Here is a 20,063-nt window from a genome sequence, read left to right as displayed (position 1 = left end):
ACAGTGTGGGCTCAGAACCCACAGATATGAGATGGCAAATGGTGGAGTCTCTCTCCCTCATGCTGAGACAGGCCTGTCTCTGGGTCCGGGCTGAGTTCCTGTGTGCCTGGGTTAAAGGAATCGCAGCAGCGTGACTGCTGTGACTGCCTGATTCGGAGCACTCACTGGATGCAGACAGGCTGTTACGGTGTAGGGTTTGTTCAGAACAATCAACTTAGATGGCTTCTAAAACACTTCAGTCTTTCATAAGCTTATTGTTCAAAATGCCCATCAGAAACTCAGTAATTAATACTGTTCAATAAGCAGGTTTGAGAGTAAATCAGTATAAGTCATAAGAATATGATCAGAGGCCGAGCGCGATGGCTCACGCCTGTAATCCCAGCACTTTGGGAGGCCGAGGCAGGCACATCATGAGGTCAGGAGATCAAGACCATCTCGGCCAACATGGTGAAACCGTCTCTACTAAAACACAAAAATTAGCTGGGCGTGGTGGCACTTGGCTATAATCCCAGCTACTTGGAAGGCTGAGGCAGGGGAATCGCTTGAACCTGGGAGGCGGAGGTTGCAGTGAGCTGAGATCGTGCCACTGCACTCCAGCCTGGTGACAGAGCAAGACTCCGTCTCAAAAGAAAAAAAAAAGAATATAATCAGAAATTTCTGTAGTTTATTTGTAATCACAAGTGACTAAATTCTAAACTATTTTATAATTTCTAAGCATTTTTACTCAAATTTGGATTTAATGCAACAAGACCTTTCTGACCCTTACATAGCCACTTCCAGGAAAACGTCAGTAACTCTTTTAGCTTCCCTTTCTAATTCTCCACATATCAGAATACTCAATATTTCCCAACAGAAAACATTTCTTTAGAAGAATGGCCGTAAGTTTAAATGTTCCCATTATATCTCATTACCAGGACAACTAATAAAAATACTTCCTTGTCCCCATCAATTTAGTAAAGATTATTTAGGTTTTCAACATCAATTTACTAGTAACCAAATCATACCACACTCAATTCCTAAACTGCCTCATAGATCTCTTGGAAAAATAAGCGAGATTTCTGCATTTAATCATAACTATACATAAAAATGATGGCAGCAGGTAGAAACGTCACATGGAATCAACAGTAGAGAAACTTCACTCTGAAATCACAGATCCAACAAAGCAGGGTGAAGCACACGCTTTAACAGTATCTTCTGTCCTTTTACATTCTTACCTCTCTTTTTCCTTCGTTCTCGAATTATCTTCTGAGCTATCCTCCTCCAACGGGGCAAAGAACTTAACAATTTAAACTTAGACATTATAGAGAGGTCATTACAAACAGCAGGTCTCAATTCATTAAAGAGGAATCTCAAACGTTCGATGACAGGAGCGCAGACCTCCTTGTAAGAACGGCCCTGTTCTTGATGAGTCTGCAAAGTTAACCAGGAAAAGACAACTTTAACAACAAATATTTCAGCAACTGTCTGCAAAGCACAGAATAAAAAGAATTAAAATCTGTCACCTTAATGAGCGAACATTTTGCTTGGTAGACAACTCTACAAACATCCACCACTGACTTAGGCAACGCTCTGTGCTTTACTTGCTCAATACCAAGTGCACCTGCATGAACTAAAGATAATGCCACATGACCTGTAAAAAGACATTTAAAAGAAGCGCAGGGAAAGAATGAATACATACCGCAGGTTAGTCGAGGAATCTGCAGTATAGCTAAAGTACACAGATATTGAGCTCCATACCTAAATCTTCATGTTTTAAGAGGCAACATAACAGCAAGCGACCGACCTCTTCCACGGGATGCTCCGGAGGAAACGTGATCGGTGTGGTCAGATGGCACTGCCTACAGTACCTTTCTATTTGACACAAAAAGTCCTGCAACAGAAACAGCGGGAGGTAACTTCAGGGCCGCCCAGAGAGTCTTCACAAATCTTAAACATGCCACAGCTTCTGACACACTTGCAATCAGTAATGCTTCTGAAGCCTCACTAGCATGTTAACAGAATCAGGTTCTCACCTCAAAACCCTCCAAATAATACATGAAACAACGCCTCTGCTATGTTAACCAAAGAGCACATAAGTATTCCTATGTCAAAGTCCTCAGATAAACAGAGCACTGAGGTGGCAGTGGGGGGAGGCCTAGCTCACCTTCACGTTGTGATCCTGAATGTTGTTGTCTGCAATGGCTTGCAGAAATGCCTGGGAATGGTCCCCCAGGGCCCGTCTGTGGGAGCAGAGTCGAGATTTGCTGGCAGGTGTGCCCCCGGGGGAGCTGCAGTGGTCCTCATCTTTCTCCTCGTTGTAGCTGTAGTGGATCTGGCTAGTCTGCAGGCCTCCAGAGAAGATGGATGACTGAAGCCACTCTAGAAAATGCACACGCAAACATGAAAGAGAAACTCAAGTGCACAACTCAAAATAAATACTAAAAAAAGAAAAAAAAAGATGCTCAACTGATCACTCAATTTAGAAGGTGAAATTCAGCATCATTCATATGAAAGAGCTCCACCTAACATGTTTACACAGGTTGACTTATAATTCCTCTATCTACGTGAACACACTCCTGGTGATTCCACACGCCTCAGGCATGGCACTGGAACTCAGGATCGTAGTCCCAGCCCAACATTCACTGGATACCTGTGCTCTGCCTGCAGCTGCCGGGTTCCACAGATACCGTGTGAAGACTGAGTTGCACACTGTAACAGGGAGGGCAGCAAAGGGCACCGCTGACACAACTAATCACAGGATTTCAGGTCCGAAACTGTGTGCAACGGATGACTGTGGGGGTACCAGGGAGACTGGAAGACAGACCACTGCTGTTCTGAGGGTCAGTAAGGGACTTGTGGAAGCAATAACTGAGCTAAGATGGGGAATAAGACCAAGACGCTGAGTATCCAGGCAGGGAACAGCACATCTGAAGGGTTTCCACAAAGAATTACATCCTCAGGGTAGGCTATGTATTCCTAGACCACTTATAAAGGAATGAAAAGAAGAAAATATTTAACAAACACAATCTTTAATGAAGGATAGATCCTTAGAGATGGGAGGGCTAATGGACTGGAAAGGAGACCTGTGCGTAGTGCAAGGCATGGGATCAGCCAGTGTGAATGTCAACTACAACTGCCTATGGTAACTTGAGGGAGCAGCACAAACACACAAAATTAGTATGTGCACCACTACAGATCTCCATTAACGATCGGTGTTATCAAATACTGCTCCAAATCCAAGCCATCAAAGTGGGGATGCACTTAGTGTTCTTTTACTGGACATTAAGATTTTAGAGCACTCAGGATCATTCCCCAACCCACCACATGCGTTCTTCTGAAACACAAATCCAGTGCCGACTCTCCCTGGCCCCCTCTCTTTAAGCACAGGACAGCCCCTCCTTACTGCTCCAAGATAAGCCTCTGATCCTCCTGTGGATCGGACCCACCTGCCAGGGCCCATGGCACCCTTTGCCCTGGAGCTCACCAGCCCTGCCCTCCTTGCCAATTTAAGCAAAGCCCATCTTCTGGCAAGCAACGAGCCTCAAGGAGGAGGGAGGGAAGCTGCCACCTCAGAGGGCACCACAGGCAGTCCAGCACCCAGCACTGCACAAAGGTCCACCCAACGGGGGGCTGTGTGGGCACCAAGATCTTCCTTCCCCACCAGCCTTCTGCCACACCCACTCTCACAAGCAGCAGGAAAGCCCTGCTCCTCTCAGCAGTGCCCTTGACACCCGTGTTTTCTGTCCAGAACGCTCCCTCACGCAATTTCAGGACTGCTGCCCATGTGAAGCCTTTCTTCTCCCAGAACCATGTATGAATGTCTCCATTTCACCATTCACCACCCTGTAACGTGACCTGCTTAGAATGCTGGCTCATCAACAAGCAGCAGCTGAAAGTGGAGGCGTGTCCTATCCATCCCTGCATCCCAAACACCTAGCGTGGTAACTGCACCAGGCGACTGCTCAACAGAAGCTGCTCACATGGATGGATAGACAGACAGATGGGAAATGCACAACTACATGAAGAAAAATGTAAACCCATGTTAGGAGACAGGAAGAAACTTATTATTTTAGGTGGTTACAAAGGTTGCCATCCTGAAATATAAGTGACTTGAGTCTGGTCTGGTAAAAACACAGTCCTCAAATAGAATGCTGTCCCCTGAGAGGACAGCTGATCCACATTCTGTGCAACTTCTGGGCATGTAGAGCGACAAAAGCCATGCTGCGCCCATCAGGCAGAGGCTGCAAATATGTGAGACCACCACAGGGTAGACGGGTACACATTCCTGCACACTTTTTAGCTTCCTCTGCAGCAACAGACCATGAGGGCAAATGACAGCCACTCACAGCTGTTTCTACCGGATTGAGTCTCACTATCCTTATTATTATTTTTTTTTTTATCATCATCACTGTGTTGAATCCTCCTCTCCCACTTTTTTTCTTTTTTTTTGAGACGGAGTCTTGCTCTTGTCACCCAGGCTACAGTGCAGTGGCGTGATCTCGGCTCATTATAACCTCTGTCTCCTGTGTTCAAGCAATTCTCCTACCTCAGCCTTCCGAGTAACTGGGATTACAGGCGCCCGTCACCATGCCCAGCTAATTTTTGCATTTTTAGTAGACATGGGGTTTCACCACGTTGACCAGGCTGGTCTCAAACTCCTGACCTCAGGTGATTCACCTGCCTCAGCCTCCCAAATTGCTGGGATTACAGGCATGAGCCACCACCTGGCCATCTCCTACTTTTTTTTTTTTTTTTTTTTGAGACTGAGTCTGGCTCTGTCGCCCAGGCTGGAGTGCAGTGGCCGGATCTCAGCTCACTGCAAGCTCCGCCTCCCGGGTTTACGCCATTCTCCTGCCTCAGCCTCCCGAGTAGCTGGGACCACAGGCGCCCGCCACTTCGCCCGGCTAGTTTTTTGTATTTTTTAGTAGAGACGGGGTTTCACCGTGTTAGCCAGGATGGTCTCGATCTCCTGACCTCGTGATCCGCCCGTCTCGGCCTCCCAAAGTGCTGGGATTACAGGCTTGAGCCACCGCGCCCGGCCCATCTCCTACTTTTTTAAAGAGAGAGTCTTGCTGTGCCACCCAGGCTGGAGTGCAGTGGTATGATCACAACTCACTGCAGCCTCAACCTCCCAGGCTCAAGCGATCCTAGTAACTCAGCCTCTTGAGTATCTGCGACTACACATACGTGCCACCATGCCTGGCTAATTTTTGTATTTTTTGTAGAGATGGGGTTTTGCCATGTTGCCCAGGCTGGTCTCAAACTCTTGACCTCAAGCAATTCACCTGCCTCAACCTCCCAAAGTGCTGGGATTACAGGCAAGAACCACTGTGCCTGGCCCTCTCCCACTCTTAATGGCACTTACAGTTCAAAAAAAATAATCTGCTAATCAGCAAACAGCAAAGATTTTCTTACTGGCACATTCAATCTCAACAGGAGACAGCGGTGTGCTCATTGCTAAATAGGAGGCGTGTAATCCAAGAAGCAGGCCCAGATTCCTCTCTGTGTCTATCAGAGGTGAAGAGAGACTTCCCAGATCTGGTATGGTGACAACTTCTTGGTCAGGCTGGAAAAATAAATTTCATCATCAATCTGAGGAAACAGAATTAATTAAAAACATAAAACTAAAAGGACAGCTGTGTCCTGCAGCTGTACCACCATGTGAGCCCAGGGGTGCTCTGGGTGTTCTGCCCCTCCATCCTGTAACGAGTCGATGCTGCTGTGCCCAAGTAACAGCAGATGCCACAGAAACCCACACGCCCTAGAAAGCAGGCAGCAACTGCACAGCCCTATGTAGAAAAACTAAAGCACAGACACATGATTTGGCTGAAATATTCCTTAGGAGTCAATTTCCAAAGTGACTGTACACCATGCTTCAGAAAATATAATGAATTGTTACATGCATAAGGAACACACTGGGCAACAAAACTATGACACGACAAGTGTTCGATGACAAGTATTAGTGGACTGTGACCACACATGTGGAGGAAATGAAATTTATTCTAACAAAAATCAAACTCTGAAAAAAGCAAGAGTTCAACTTTTCCAGTCACAGAAGATACTTACAGCAAAGTTAATTCTCCTCTTCATAAAATGCTTTAAGCCCTGCCCTAATGGCATTTAATACATTTTATTACCTATGGATATCTGGAAAGCTAATCCCAATATATAAATTCTATGTGTTCATGAATACATAGGAAGGACATATTTCTATTGCCAAGAATTACACTTCTGCATAGTTCTTCCCAAAATATACATACCGCAAGATAATAAGCCATTCCAAATTTCTACATAAGACCAAACAAAGTTTAACCTCTTTTCTTGTGGAACACTGTCTATATTTCTCAAATTGATTATTTAAAAAACAATCTTTCAAGACCAGTACATCACAGATCTTAACATGAATAAATGTAAATTCATTTAGGACAAAACTTCTAAAGGATCTTTATATTTATCCCTAATGCCCCCCAAAAGACACAGATATCAGTACTTCTGGATCCAAATATTCCTGTCACAAACCACACAGAGGGTATCCCCTTGCTATCCTCTGCGTCACTCAAGGCATATAGCCTCACCTCCAGATACTGGCCAACACAAAACGCATGCATGGATTCCCGAGTGTCTTCAAACTGCAAAGCAGCTTCCAAAGCTACCACTGGGTCTTCCCCTGCAAACTGAGCTGAAACAAAAAGGGAAAAAGCAACATGAGTTCAGTTCAATTTGCCTGAAGAGCTATAGGAGAAACAGTGAGTAGGAAATAAGTTAGGCGCTTAACTCAAAAGTGAGGGTTACCAGAGTATAATGACCTCCCACTGTCTCTCAGGGTTGCCTGGGCCAACTCAGAACTTGAAATGAGTTCCAAGTCTTAAAACAAAAAATGCATAATGATAGGAAATTCTTCAAATGTGCTGAATTTGTTGATAAGACAGACATCAAAGCCATAGATACATTAAAATATGTGGGGGCTGGCACAAAACTAAAGAAATCATTTATAAGCCAAATACTCTGCTTAAAATGACACAGGCTATAACTTTTAACCATGAAATAAGAAGTGTAATCTCACCAAGAATACTATTTCCTGTTAATGACTGCGTCTGGAAGTCCTTTATATCATACACTTTCCCATCAATCACAGTCCAGAAGCCTCCATCTTTATTATGGTTCTCCAAATCAGCTTTGCGTATAAGCGTCACTTCTTCATTATTTCTACAGTTCTGACCTGTAAAAAATGACTCTGTATATACAGAAACCAGAATCAGTCCATCGATCAACCAACAGGTAAAATGAAAAGAACAAACTGTGTGAAAGAACTACAAGCAGATATAAACAAATCCACAACCACAATGAGAGAAATGTATACCTGGCTCTGAAACCAATACCACACACAGGCAGCATGAATATCAAATCTGGCCATGCCAGGCCATAGAGCAAATCTCAACAAATTTCAAAGAAATCAACTTACAGAGCACGTGTGCTGACGACAATGCAGTTAAATTAGAAATAGGTTTTTAAAAATTCATCCAAAATAAATAAATAAAAATATTCATCCACATATTTGAAAATTACAAAGCTCACTTAGAAGTAACCCAAAATTCTAAGAAAAAATGACTGGAAATTAGAAAATGTGTTTAATTAATGATAATAAAAATACTGCAGATCAAAATGGTGACATACAACTAAATGCATGCTTGAGGGCATTTATGCCTTTAAATGTGTATATTAGGGGGAAAAAGCTAAAGAAGAAACACCAAATCAATAAAAGTCTATTGGTTCATAAAAATACTCAAAAAAAGAAAACCTGACTGGTGGTCACCTTTGGAAGTGCTAGGATACCAACTCAATATTATGAAAAATAGTTAAAGGGAAGTGGCAGTTCAAGAAGTCAAGCTTAGATCATGTCCTTCCTGTACAAATGGTACCTCCTGCTAACCAGATAGCAGAGGACAAGGTTGGTAGGGGATTTTATAGAGGACACGCAACACATGAATTCCCTGGTCTAGCATCACAGTACTAAAGTGGGGAGCCACCAAGCATTACAGGCCTCCTGAGCCAACAGAAAGCATGCAGCATGACTCCAGACATAACATCGACCCAACGAGACTGCATTCAAATCCAGCCAAACCTCTAGATCTAACCAGCAGACGAATGTAACTAACAGAAGAACGTGGTGGTCTAGAATGAGAATGCAATCAACCAAGTTCAGAAAATGTGAAGTTCTCCAAAATAACCAACCTGTTTCTTTGAAAAAGAAAACAGTATGATCAGAGACAGGGAGAGGAGGGCCTGGAGCCATGTTGTTGGGGTAAAGAGACTAGAAGCATACGTCAACCAATGCCAATATGCAGAACATGCTCAGGTCCTAATTCAAAATTACCACCTAAAAAAGGCATTTTTGAGATAGTCCAGGAAAATGTAATACGGACTGCATGTTAGATTAAGGGATCACTGTTAATCTAATAGATAGACAGGATAATGATATTGTAGGGTTTTCTTTAAATCCTTATCATTAAGATGTAAAATGCCTTAAAATGTTTTAAAGACAGAGTTATGCTTTAGAATAATCCAATCAATCAACAATATAGAGAAGTATGGGAGGGGAACGTATTCACCTGTTAAAGCTAGATTCATTTTACTATTTTTCTACTTTTATCTATGTTAGAAAATTTTCATAATAAACATTACAAAAAATCACTATGCTAATAAGTATTCATTTCTCAAAAAGCAAGAAAAATAGCAGATTAAACCCTAAGAAAAAAGAAAGCAATAATAAAGAAGAGTATGGCACTGGAACAGACAAACATATAGAAACATGGAACAGAATGGAGACCCCAAAAACAATCCCTCACGTATTTGGTCAGATGATTTTTGACATGGGAGCCAAGCCCACTCAATGGGGAAAGAAGAGCCTTTTCAATGCACGGTACTGGGAAATCCAGACACACACATGTAAAAGAACATAGGTAGACCCTTACCTTACGCCACACACAAAAACTAATTCAAAATTGATCAGAGACCTAAAAATAAGTGCTAAAACTATAAAATTCTTAAAAGAACACACTGCGGAAAAATTTCATGACACTGAATTTGGTGACAATGTCTTGAATAGGACACCAAAAGCAGCACAGGCAACAAAAGGAAAATACAGGTAAGTTGGACTTAATCAAAATCGAACACTTCTGTGCATCAAAGGAGGCTATCAAGAGTGATACGGCAACCCAAAGAATGCAAAACAGATTGCAAATCCTATCTATCCAGAATACATAAAGAACTCCTAAAACCCAACATGACAAAAACCCAATTAAAACACGGGCAAAAGACTTGAATAGACATTTCTCCAGAAAAGAAATGCAAATGGTCAATAAGCACATGAAAAGATGCTTGACATCACTAATCATTAGGGACATACAAATCAAAACCACAATGAGATACCACTTCACACCCATTGATGGCTACTATTTTTTTTAAAAAAAAGTGTTGGTGAGGATGTGGAGAAACTGCAACTCCTGCACACTACTGATGGGAACACAAAATGGTGCAGCCACTCTGAAAAACACTATGGCAGCTCCTCAAAAAAATTAAATATAAAATTACCATATAATCTACCAATTCTACCTCTGGCTATCTACCCAAAAGAAGTAAAAGCAGGCCGGGCGCAGTGGCTCACGCCCATAATCCCAACACTTTGGGAGGCCGAGGTGGGCGGGGCTCACGAGGTCAGGAGAACAAGACCATCCTGGCCAACATGGTGAAACCCTCGCTCTACTAAAATACACAAAATTAGCTGGGCATGGTGGCGCACGCCTGTAGTCCCTCCCACCTACTCAGGAGGCTGAGGCAGGGGAATTGCTTGAACCCGGGAGATGGAGGTTGCAGTGAGCCGAGATCGTACCACTGCACTCCAGCCTGGCGACAGAGCAAGGCTCTATCTCAAAAAAAATAAATAAAAATAAGAAAAAGAAAGGACGCAGATGGATATACACACCCACATTCATGGCAGCATTATTCACAATAGCCAAAAGATGGAAACAACCCAAGTGTCATCAGCTGGTGGGTGGAGAGCAAAATGTGATATATTCATATAACAGAATATGACTTCACCTTAAAATGTAAGGACATTCAGACACTTTCCACAACACAGATAAACCTTGAAGACATGCTAAGTGAAATAAGCCAATCCCAAAAGGATAAATACTGTATGGTTCCATGTATATGAGGTACCTGGAGCAGTCAAATTCAGAGACAGAAAGTAGAATGGTAGTTGCCAGGTGCTGGGGAAAATTGGTGTTTAATGGATACATAGTTTCGGTTGAGAAAAATGAAAAGTTCTAGAGATGAGCGGTAGTGATGGCTGTAAAACAATGTGAATGTACTTAATGCCACTGAACAGTACACTTAAATGGCAAATTTTACCAATCTTATACAAACCCTTCCAAGAAAAGAATAGGCAGGAACATTCTCCTACTCACTCTACAAGACTAGCACAACCTTGGTTACCAAAACCTGAATGTCTATTACATTTTCCTACTATCGTATCCATCAGCCAGTATTTCCCTCGATGAGCTAACGTTCTCTGGTGGACAGATGGAAACTAACAGAGGTTGCATGGGCCCTATCCTCTTCCTGAATTACAGCTTCCTTGTTAGTAAAGAGGTGGTGGTTATCAATAACAGTAAGCTGCAGGGCATTACAAGAAAATAAAATTACAGGTCACTGAAAAAATTACAAGGAAAATGACATGCAAAATCTAGAAAAATTACAAATAAAGATGGAAAATTGTCTTTTAAAAATAGCAGACCAAGACCACAAATATCTATCCATATGACCAATATTAAGATTAAAGTAGTTTTATTCCAGAAATGGAAGGCTGAGTCAACATTTGACAAGTCAGTACTTCATACTTTAATAGAAAAAAAAATTATATCATCAAGTAATGTAGGAAAAGCATTTGATGAAATTTAACATCCAATCACAGTTAAAACCGCACCACAAAGCAGAAACAGAAGAAAACATCCTTAAGATTCAAAGACACTTACAAAGAAATTCCTAAAACCAACATCATACTTCGTGTATGAAATCTTGAAAGCTTTTTCTCTGCTACTAAGAAGAAGGCAAGGAGGCACACTGTCACCATTTCTACTCCACAATGCACTACAGGTCCTAGCAAGTGTAATAAGTCACTAGGGGAAAAGCTGCAAGATCAGACCAGACACAAGTATAGACAATCACTTGGTTCAGACAAAGGTGGCACCCCAGAAGAGAGACCAAGGACAGTCTTTTCACCCAAAGGTGTGGCACAAAGACGCTACGGACAAAATGCCTGTGGAAAAAAGTGACATGTGACCCCTATCTCATAACTTGCACAAAAATCAAGTCCAAGTGCACTATAGCTCTTAACACGAAAGTTAAGACAATAAAACTTTAAGGTATAAAAGAAAATCTGGGTAAGAAAAAGATTTCTTAAGGCACAAAATGAACAACCATTAAAATAGTTAACAAACTGGATTTCACTAATATTACTCCTGTTCATCAGAAAACACTTTTAAGTGACTACACAGGCCTCAGTGAGAGAAAAAGCTCCAGGAGAAATAGAGCCAAAAGTTCATATCCCAAATATACAAAAACACTCATATGAATGACTAAAAAGAAAAAAAGATAATCAGATAGAAAAATGGGCACAGAACTTGAATTGGCAGTTCACAAAAGAGAATTTCCAACTGATTAACGTACATATGAAAAGGTATCAAACCTCACTATTAATCTAGAAAATGCTAATTGAAACCACAATGAGATACCAGTGACACCCATCAGAATGGCTCAAACAGGGAGTGCCAGCAATGCTAGGTCTTGGCACAGAGGTGGAATACTGAGAATTCTCACTTTGCAGTGGAGATGAGTAGCAGCACAATCACTGTGGAAAACTGGCATTCTGTATGAAAGGCATCCTCTACAAACCAAGAGTCCCACCAAGAAACAGAAAGCATGATTAAAGAAACAGATGTAAGAATGTTAATATATTGGCAGGAACACTGGCTCATGCCTCTTACGTCAGCACTTTGGGAGGCCAAAGTGGAAGGATCACTTGAGCCTAGGAGTTTGAGACCACCCTGGGCAACAGAGGGAGACCGTGTCTCTACAAAAAAGTGAAAAATTAGCCAGGCATGGTGGCGCATGCTTGTATTCCCACCTAGGTGGAAGGATATGGTAACATATTAATTTAACCTAAACCTGGAAACAACTTACATTTCCATCAACAAGTAGAATGAATAGGTTGTTGCATATTCGAACGTAAGTATACTACCTATGGCAATAAAAATGAAAGAACTCAGTAACAGGGTGAAGCTCAGAAACCAAAAGGTACATACTGTCTAATTCCACTTATATGAAGTCCAAGAACAGACAGAATTAAAATGATGTTGGGTAGGGACAAGAACTTAGTATAAGATGATCAGAAGTAAGGTGGCAACAACCACACAGCCCGGGGGGAAGGGCACTTTTCAGAGAGATGAGTCAGCGTTTGGGAGGGTCCTGCCATTATCCAGGCTAAGGCTTGAATGGCTGTGACACGGTTCTCTCTGTGATCAATTACAGGAATGTACTGGGTACTTTTGCGTATGTGTTACTTATCACAATTTCAAAAGGCTTTACAGTGAGTAAGTTGCTGATCTGAGCAAATGAATGCACCTCAACTGTATGACAGTAGAGAGACAAAATAACATATGACTACGTAAGCTCACTGCTTAACAAAAGGGGAAGAACGGTGCTGAAAGTACTGATTGTTTTTAAAAAAACAAAAAACAAAAAAAAACAAAACCATGTTCAATGTCCTGGGGCTGTTTTCCTCAGGACAACCGCTACCTCTTGTTTTAAGCTCCCATGTTAGAGGGATGATGGTCTAAAACACAAGAAGAAAAAGCCCACCCAGCTTGAGATTTCATATAAATCAAAGTTTAACCATGATTTTGACTGATTCTGAGTCCAGGAAGCTAGAACCATAGAAAGCATGGTGACTTAGATTCAAAAACCCAAAGCTCAAAACATTGAGAAGACAAGTGTCATTCCAATGTGGGATGCACCACAGGCAATGCCTGTCAGGAAGTGCTCAGGTGACTCCAGGAATTCCGCATCTCACTAACATCAAACAACCAGAGGACTCTGGAGGGTCTTCCCGTATCGATCTCTGCCTCCTGAGCTGGACCACAGATAACCACCTCAACAGCACCTTCTGGAGGCACCAGGACTTCGTAAAATTTCATTTCAGTACTTAACAAGGATTACTAATGGAAAAATCTTCCTTAAATATAACCCAAATATAGTCAGGCACAGTGGCTCATTCCTGTAATCCCAGCACTTTGGGAGGCAGAGGCGGGTGGATCGTTTGAGATCAGGAGTTCGAGACCATCCTGGACAACATGGTGAAACCCCGTCTCTATTGAAAATACAAAAGTAAGCTGGGCACGGTGGTATGCACCTGTGGTCCCAGCTACTCAGGAGGCTGAGGCAGGAGAATCACTCGAGCCCCCGAGGCGGAGGTTGCAGTGAGCTGAGATCATGACACTGCACTCCAGCCTGGGCAACAGAGCAAGATGTAGTGTCAAAAAAAAAGATAGATAGATAGACAGACAGACAGACAGATAATATATACACAGACACACACACACACACACACATATTTGGGTAATATATATATGACCCACATTTCTTCTGATTTGGATTATCTTCATTTTTCACTTATACTACCATCAGTAGAAATGGCAAAGAATTGATCTTCCTTTGTATTCTTTCAAATTGAACGGCAAGAATAGGTAAGACAAGGACAATAAAACTTTCCTCAGTAAAAGTCCTTTAAGATGCCGTACCCATTATGCCAGGCCAGGCTAACTCTTCATGATCATCCCGTTCCTTTCCTGGAGCCAGGTGGTTGAACCGATCCAGATGTTCCAACAGGCCACCCAGCAGAGGTACAGCTCCAGCCTCTTGCATGAGACCAGCATTTTTACTGAGCAGAAGCACTATAGAAACTACTAGTTCTGGAAGGAGAACACCTACATTTAAGAAATAATAAGATTTAAATAAGTATTTATCCTATAAAAGCTATTTGTAAACTTGTTCTGTGTTTAAATTCTGCTAAGTCACAAAATAAGAAATGTTTGTCCTTCAGCATATTTCTACAGGACTATCTTACATTTTATGTCGAGACCGGTATAGCTATCAAACAGAACCCTTTAACTTACAAAAATATTTTCCAAAACACTGTATTTCAATCACAGAACTATGAACTAGAGTCTCCTATTCAGAAAATTAAATGTTTATTGATATGTTCATCATCAGGAAAAAAACACTAAAAAATAATGCTCTAACCTCAAAAAGTTAAAACATACCAGGTAGTATCAGAATTTTTGAGATCCTTAATGAGGTACCTAATTTTTATTACGCTGTCAAAATAAAATTAGACAATTACCTCTGACCTCATTATTGACGTATCAATAATGGAAGTATAAATCTAAATTACCAATTATATTTAAAGTGATATGAGTGCCATACCAGCTGGCTTAACAACAGAACTGTCAATAACTAAAAAAAAACAAAGGTGAAAGGGCAGGAGGACCAGAAAATTTAGAGAGTAAATGCAGGCAGACTGATCAGGAAAGAAGACACTTCAGCTTTCATCTATCTCCTAAAATAACCATGTACACAAGCAGGAAACAAAAGGTACCTGTAAAGTCCCCTTCCACAATGCAAGCCACCTCTGCGAAGTGCCGCCAGCTGGTAGAAGCAACGCTGGCTGCCACAGGCAGTATATCTCCAATGTGCGTGCACAGAAGGGCTGTGTACTTCTTCAGCAAGGAACCAACGCCCATTAGCTCTGGACCTTGAAGAAGGATTGAGAAATTTTCATTTTCACTATTAAAACTTTTCTCTATAAACAAACTAACTGCTCCATGATGCTACTCTCATCTACACATCTTTTACCCATAATAATTTTCTCAAACAGGAGCCTGTTAACCCTTAGTCTTTGGGCTCTTTCTATATCATGTAACTGGAGGGGCAGTATTTTTATGTCAAGTTTTATACCCTGCACTACAGAGTACCTAGAAATTTTGGGTGTATAAATACTAAAGTCATAATTTAATTTAAAGTTTTTGTTTTGTTTTGTTTTGTTTTACAGACGGGGTCTCACTATGTTGCCCAGATTGGATTCGAACTCCTGGGCTCAAGTGATCCTCCTGCGTCAGCCTCCTGAGTAGTTAGAACTATAGGCATGCACCACCACGCCCAGCTCTAAATTTTTTAAACTTTATATCTAGTACATAAATGTTTCCTAAAAGCTTGTAAATTATTCCCAGAAAACAAAGTTAGGCACTTTTCTGCTCCATAAAATCTTCAGTTTTGTCGGGCAGTGGCTCACGCCTGTAATCCCAGCACTTTGGGAGGCCGAGGCGGGTGGATCACGAGGTCAGCAGTTTGAGACCAGCCTGACCAACACAGTGAAACCCTGTCTCTACTAGAAATAAAAAATAAAAAATTAGTTGGGCATGGTGGCGGGCGCCTGTAATCCCTGCTACTTGGGAGGCTGAGGCAGGAGAATCTCTTGAAACCAGAAGGCGGAGGTTGCAGTGAGCCAAGATTGCGCCACTGCACTGTAGCCTGGCCAATGAGAGCAAAACTCCGTCTCAAAAAAAAGAAAAAAAAAAAAATCATCTTCAGTTTTTCTGCCTACATGGTTCTTTTCAGTTTTTTTTTTTTTGAGACGGAGTTCTCCTGCCTCAGCCTTCAGAGTAGCTGGGACTACAGGCACCTGCCACTACACCCAGCTAATTTTTTGTATTTTTAGTAGAGACGAGGTTTCACTATGTTGGCCAGGCTGGTCTTGAATTCCTGACCTTGTGATCTGCCCACCTGGGCCTCCCAAAGTGCTGGGATTACAGGCGTGAGCCACCGCGCCCGGCCTCCTACGTGGTTCTTAATAGCTTTTCAGTCCTTGTGACCTTGTCTTTAAGATGGTCACCTCTTTCTCTTTCAAGCTATCAACTCATCTACTAAAACCTGAAAGTTTCCATTATTGACAAGAGCCTAACTCTTCAGAAAGTAATTAAGTTACTTTGGGGAAAAAAAACAGCTACAAAGATACTAATGGAAGCAGCAGACCCTTCCATCCTTGACAGAAAGTCTCATGAAGGAGGGCCAGCCGCTGCCCTGGATGCTCGAGGAGGGGAACCATTCCCTCGACAGTGCACAGCACTGAGTACTTACACACATTCTATTCTTGATCCTCACAGGCTGCCTCAGGGATCATCCCAAGTCTGCAGGTGAGAAGTCTTTGGCCCCATCAGACCACAGCACTGAGTACTTACACACCATTCTATTCTTGATCCTCACAGGCTGCCTCAGGGATTATCCCAAGTCTGCAGGTGAGAAGTCTTTGGCCCCATCAGACTTGGTCTAATGTCTAAACTATTAAGCAGAGCTGTAACTGAAACCCAGTCTTCCTCCAACAATTCTTCCCATTCCACCCAGCTGGCTCCCACATGTGACATATGAATAGGCTGCCACTGTTTACTTCCTACATCATGCCAGTCTCCAGCATTCCATAGCACAAGGAACAAACCTGATAAATCTTCTCTAAGACTAAACTGAACTTACAGGATGCTATTACTGATGTCTAAAGAATTTAAATATTAAGACAACAAAATTAAAAATGTTAACGAGGCTAACACAGAAGGGTCTGACTCAAAAAAGTGGAGGCAAAATGAAGCCTCAAAATTGGTGCATTTAGTAGTATAACAACTACACATCTGGGCATATAGGATGGACACGTTGAAAAGCCTAAATTAAGCCTCGATCACATACAAGACACTTTCACATTTTAAGCAACTTACTAGAAATATCTGAGGTCTGACCAATACTTTCTCCCGGATAAAGTTTACTAATAAGCAAACGTTGAAAACGCAGCAACAAATCCAGTGAAGCAGATCTTTCACGACTGTGTTGCTCCAAGTCCAGACATGATGAAATACGACGGGCAACATCCTTCAATCTGGCCACAGTCTGAGAAGCAATGTTTCTACATAGGAAAAAAGAGGATTACAAAATTAAACAAGTTATTTGTATTTAAAAGAAAAAGGGATGGGGTAAATCATGACAAACTAACATCACAAACACAGATCATACATGAAGATGACCTGCAGCTGGCTTCCCTCCCCAAATGTGTCCAGTTTATCTGCAATAAGCACAACCTCAGCCAAAACGGAGCAGAAGGGCACGGAAGACTCAAAAGAGATAATGATGCCCTCGTGCCTCACTAACGTGCGCCTACGGAGCTGCGTGCAGTGGTCCAAACTGCAGAGGATCTTGCTTCAAAAGGAGTACTTCTGTATACCCGATGTCTAAGGAATGTAAACATTAAGACAACGAAACTTAAAATCTTAAGGAGGCTAATATAGAAATATCTGACCCTCTAGAAAGAAAAAACAGTGTCATTATTTTTTGTCCAAAGCTGCATTTCAAACAGAAATGTGATACTACTCTTCAAGACAAGACTCGCCTGCGTTGCCACATCTGCCTTGCAAGTCCACCTTGAGCCCTTACTCGCAAGCAGCACTGGGGTGGGCCATGCAGCAGGTACTCAGGGCTCAGGGAGTCCGGGAAGGAAGACCAAAGCAGGTGCCCAAAGAGCACGGCAGCAAACAAAGTAGAAGAGGCTCCAGTTCCAACACTGTGATGTGACTTGAGCCATGAGCCATTGGTAGATGAGAAGAAAAGAGAAGAAACATACGTTCCCAGAAGGTACAGTTAGGAGAGCAGTCAATGTTTCTGGTTCCTTAGCAGAACACCAAGAAACAAGGGCAGGAGAACAAGACAAGAAAGCAAGGGAGAGATGGTGCAGGTAATGGGAGTGTCAGGCTGCGGGACAGTCTGCAATGGGAGTCTGCAATGCCAACCCACCAAGGTTATGAAAGGAAAATAACACTTTGTGTGTTTAAGGAAAGTAACTTCTTTTTTTTTTTGGAGATGGAGTCTAGCTTTGTGGCCAGGCTGGAGTGTAGTGACACGATCTCAGCTCACCGCAACTTCTGCTTCCCGGGTCAAAGCGATTCTCCTGCCTCAGCCTCCTGAGTAGCTGGGATTACAGGCGTGCGCCACCACGGCCAGCTAATTTTTGTATTTTTTTTTTCTTTTGTAGTAGAGATGGGGTTTCATTATGTTACCCAGGATGGTCTCGATTTCCTGACCTTGTGATCTGCCCACCTCAGCCTCCCAAAGCACTGGGATTATAGACGTGAGTCACCGTACCCGGCCTAAGGAAAGTTAACTCTTATATCAGTGTGAAAGCAAATCTGACAGGACAGGGGAACATGGAGGGGAGAAGAGCCAAACCAGGGCCTGGTTCCAGACCCACTCCACCTGTCCCGTTGAGCCAGGAGCACAAGTGGCTCTCTGCACAACACCAAGAGCGAGGACATGCTTTCAGCTCCACTTTAACTCAGGTTCCTAATGCGACAGCAGGCTTGTCAATCCCACTTGGCCCTGTGGCTCACACGAGAAAACTACCAGCAGTGTGAGTAAGGACCGAAGCAGCAGACAGAGGAGCCAGGGTTTGGGAATCCCACAGCAACCCACAGGCCCTCATCACACACAGCAAGGATGCGCCCTCACTGGGCTCACCACACCATTCAACATCACCTTTCAGCCTCAGTACCTGATAACCTGCCTGGATAACCCCACGGTAACACAAGAAACAGGTCTAGAATCTAGCTTGTAAGCTACACCTGAAAGAGTAAAGATAGTAATAAAATACAATAAAATTTTATTTAATATAAAACTTGGAGCCATAATCACAATGTGTAATTCTGATGGGGTTCACTACTTATAAAAACTTCACAGCGCTTTATTTTGAAATGTAAATGGTATTCTGTGGCTCCTTGCCAGCATGTAACTTCACGGCTTATTTTTGGCAAGCAGTGATTTCCTCAACCCACGTTTTCCAAGGGAAAAAAGGACATGAAATGTCTCCAAAAATCTCTTCCAATCTTTAGATAAACTACTATTCAACAACTGCATCCGCCAAGTCAACACATCAAGAATCCTTCAATCACAAACACTTAGGTGAGAAAACAGTGTCTGTCCATGCAGGAGAGGGACACATTATCCATGCTTATGAAGACAGCCTGGACTATTGGCTACTGAAAAGTTGTGAATGCATTTTTCTTTTTCTACTTTCCAAAAATTTTGTGAGGTGATAACTATGTTTGTTTCTATTCTTTTTATTTTGTATTTTTTAAGTAAGTACATCCTTATTATAAATCTGCTGTAGAATCAATGACCCACACAGGACCCCACGTGCCAAAGGAACCAAAAAGTCACACACAGCGAAGATGAAGACACAGGAGACAACCTATGTGGACAGCACACAGCCACCTGCCCAGGACACCAATGGAGCCACAGGTGCAATTCAAAATGTTCTTAGTTGTATTAATAAATGTGGCCAGGTGCGGTGGCTCACACCTGTAAACCCAACACTTTCGGAGGCCAAGGCGGGCAGATTACCTGAGGATGGGAGTTCAAGACCACCCTAGCCAACATGCAGAAACTCCATCTCTACTAAAAATACAAAAATTAGTCAGGTATGGTGGCATGCACCTGACGTCCCAGCCACTTAGGAGGCTGAGGCAAGAGAATCATTTGAACCCAGGAGGCAGAGGTTGCAATGAGCTGAGATTGTGCCGCTGCACTCCAGTCCAGGCAACAGAGTGAAACTCCATCTCGGGCGGAAAAAAAAATTGTTCCTAGTCACATTAATAAAAGTAAAAAAACACACACACACAAATAAAACTCATTTTAATAATGGTCAGGCACGGTGGCTCACACCTGCAATCCCAGCACTTTGGGAGGCCAAGGCGGGCAGACTACTTGAGGTCAGGAGTTCGAGACCAGCCTGGCCAACACAGTAAACTCTGTCTCCACAAAAATACAAAAATCAGCCAGGTGTGGTGGTGTACGCCTGTAGTCCCAGCTGCTGGGGAGGCTGAGGGAGGAGGATCACTTGAACCCCAGAGGCAGAGGCTGCAGTGAGCCAAGATTATGTC

The 20,063-nt window shown here is 42.6% G+C and overlaps 1 protein-coding gene across 1 annotated transcript in view; it reads right to left on the bottom strand.

The window, feature by feature from the left end:
- LOC112627419 (E3 ubiquitin-protein ligase HERC2-like) overlaps nucleotides 1-20,063 on the bottom strand; it is a 213,049-nt gene that overhangs the window by 120,202 nt on the left and 72,784 nt on the right. The window contains exons 4-10 of the mRNA XM_025389651.1: nucleotides 7,043-7,213; nucleotides 6,555-6,658; nucleotides 5,395-5,545; nucleotides 2,144-2,358; nucleotides 1,738-1,870; nucleotides 1,503-1,630; nucleotides 1,215-1,410 (exon numbers count right to left, since the gene is read on the bottom strand). Of these exons, the coding sequence (XP_025245436.1) occupies nucleotides 1,215-1,410; nucleotides 1,503-1,630; nucleotides 1,738-1,870; nucleotides 2,144-2,358; nucleotides 5,395-5,545; nucleotides 6,555-6,658; nucleotides 7,043-7,213 (1,098 nt within the window). The remainder of the gene's footprint in view (nucleotides 1-1,214; nucleotides 1,411-1,502; nucleotides 1,631-1,737; nucleotides 1,871-2,143; nucleotides 2,359-5,394; nucleotides 5,546-6,554; nucleotides 6,659-7,042; nucleotides 7,214-20,063) is intronic.

This window comes from Theropithecus gelada, chromosome 7a, assembly GCF_003255815.1.
Source record: "Theropithecus gelada isolate Dixy chromosome 7a, Tgel_1.0, whole genome shotgun sequence".
Lineage (NCBI taxonomy): Eukaryota > Metazoa > Chordata > Mammalia > Primates > Cercopithecidae > Theropithecus > Theropithecus gelada.
Note: the sequence above shows the minus strand (reverse complement) of the source record. Positions and strands in the feature narration are given on the sequence as shown.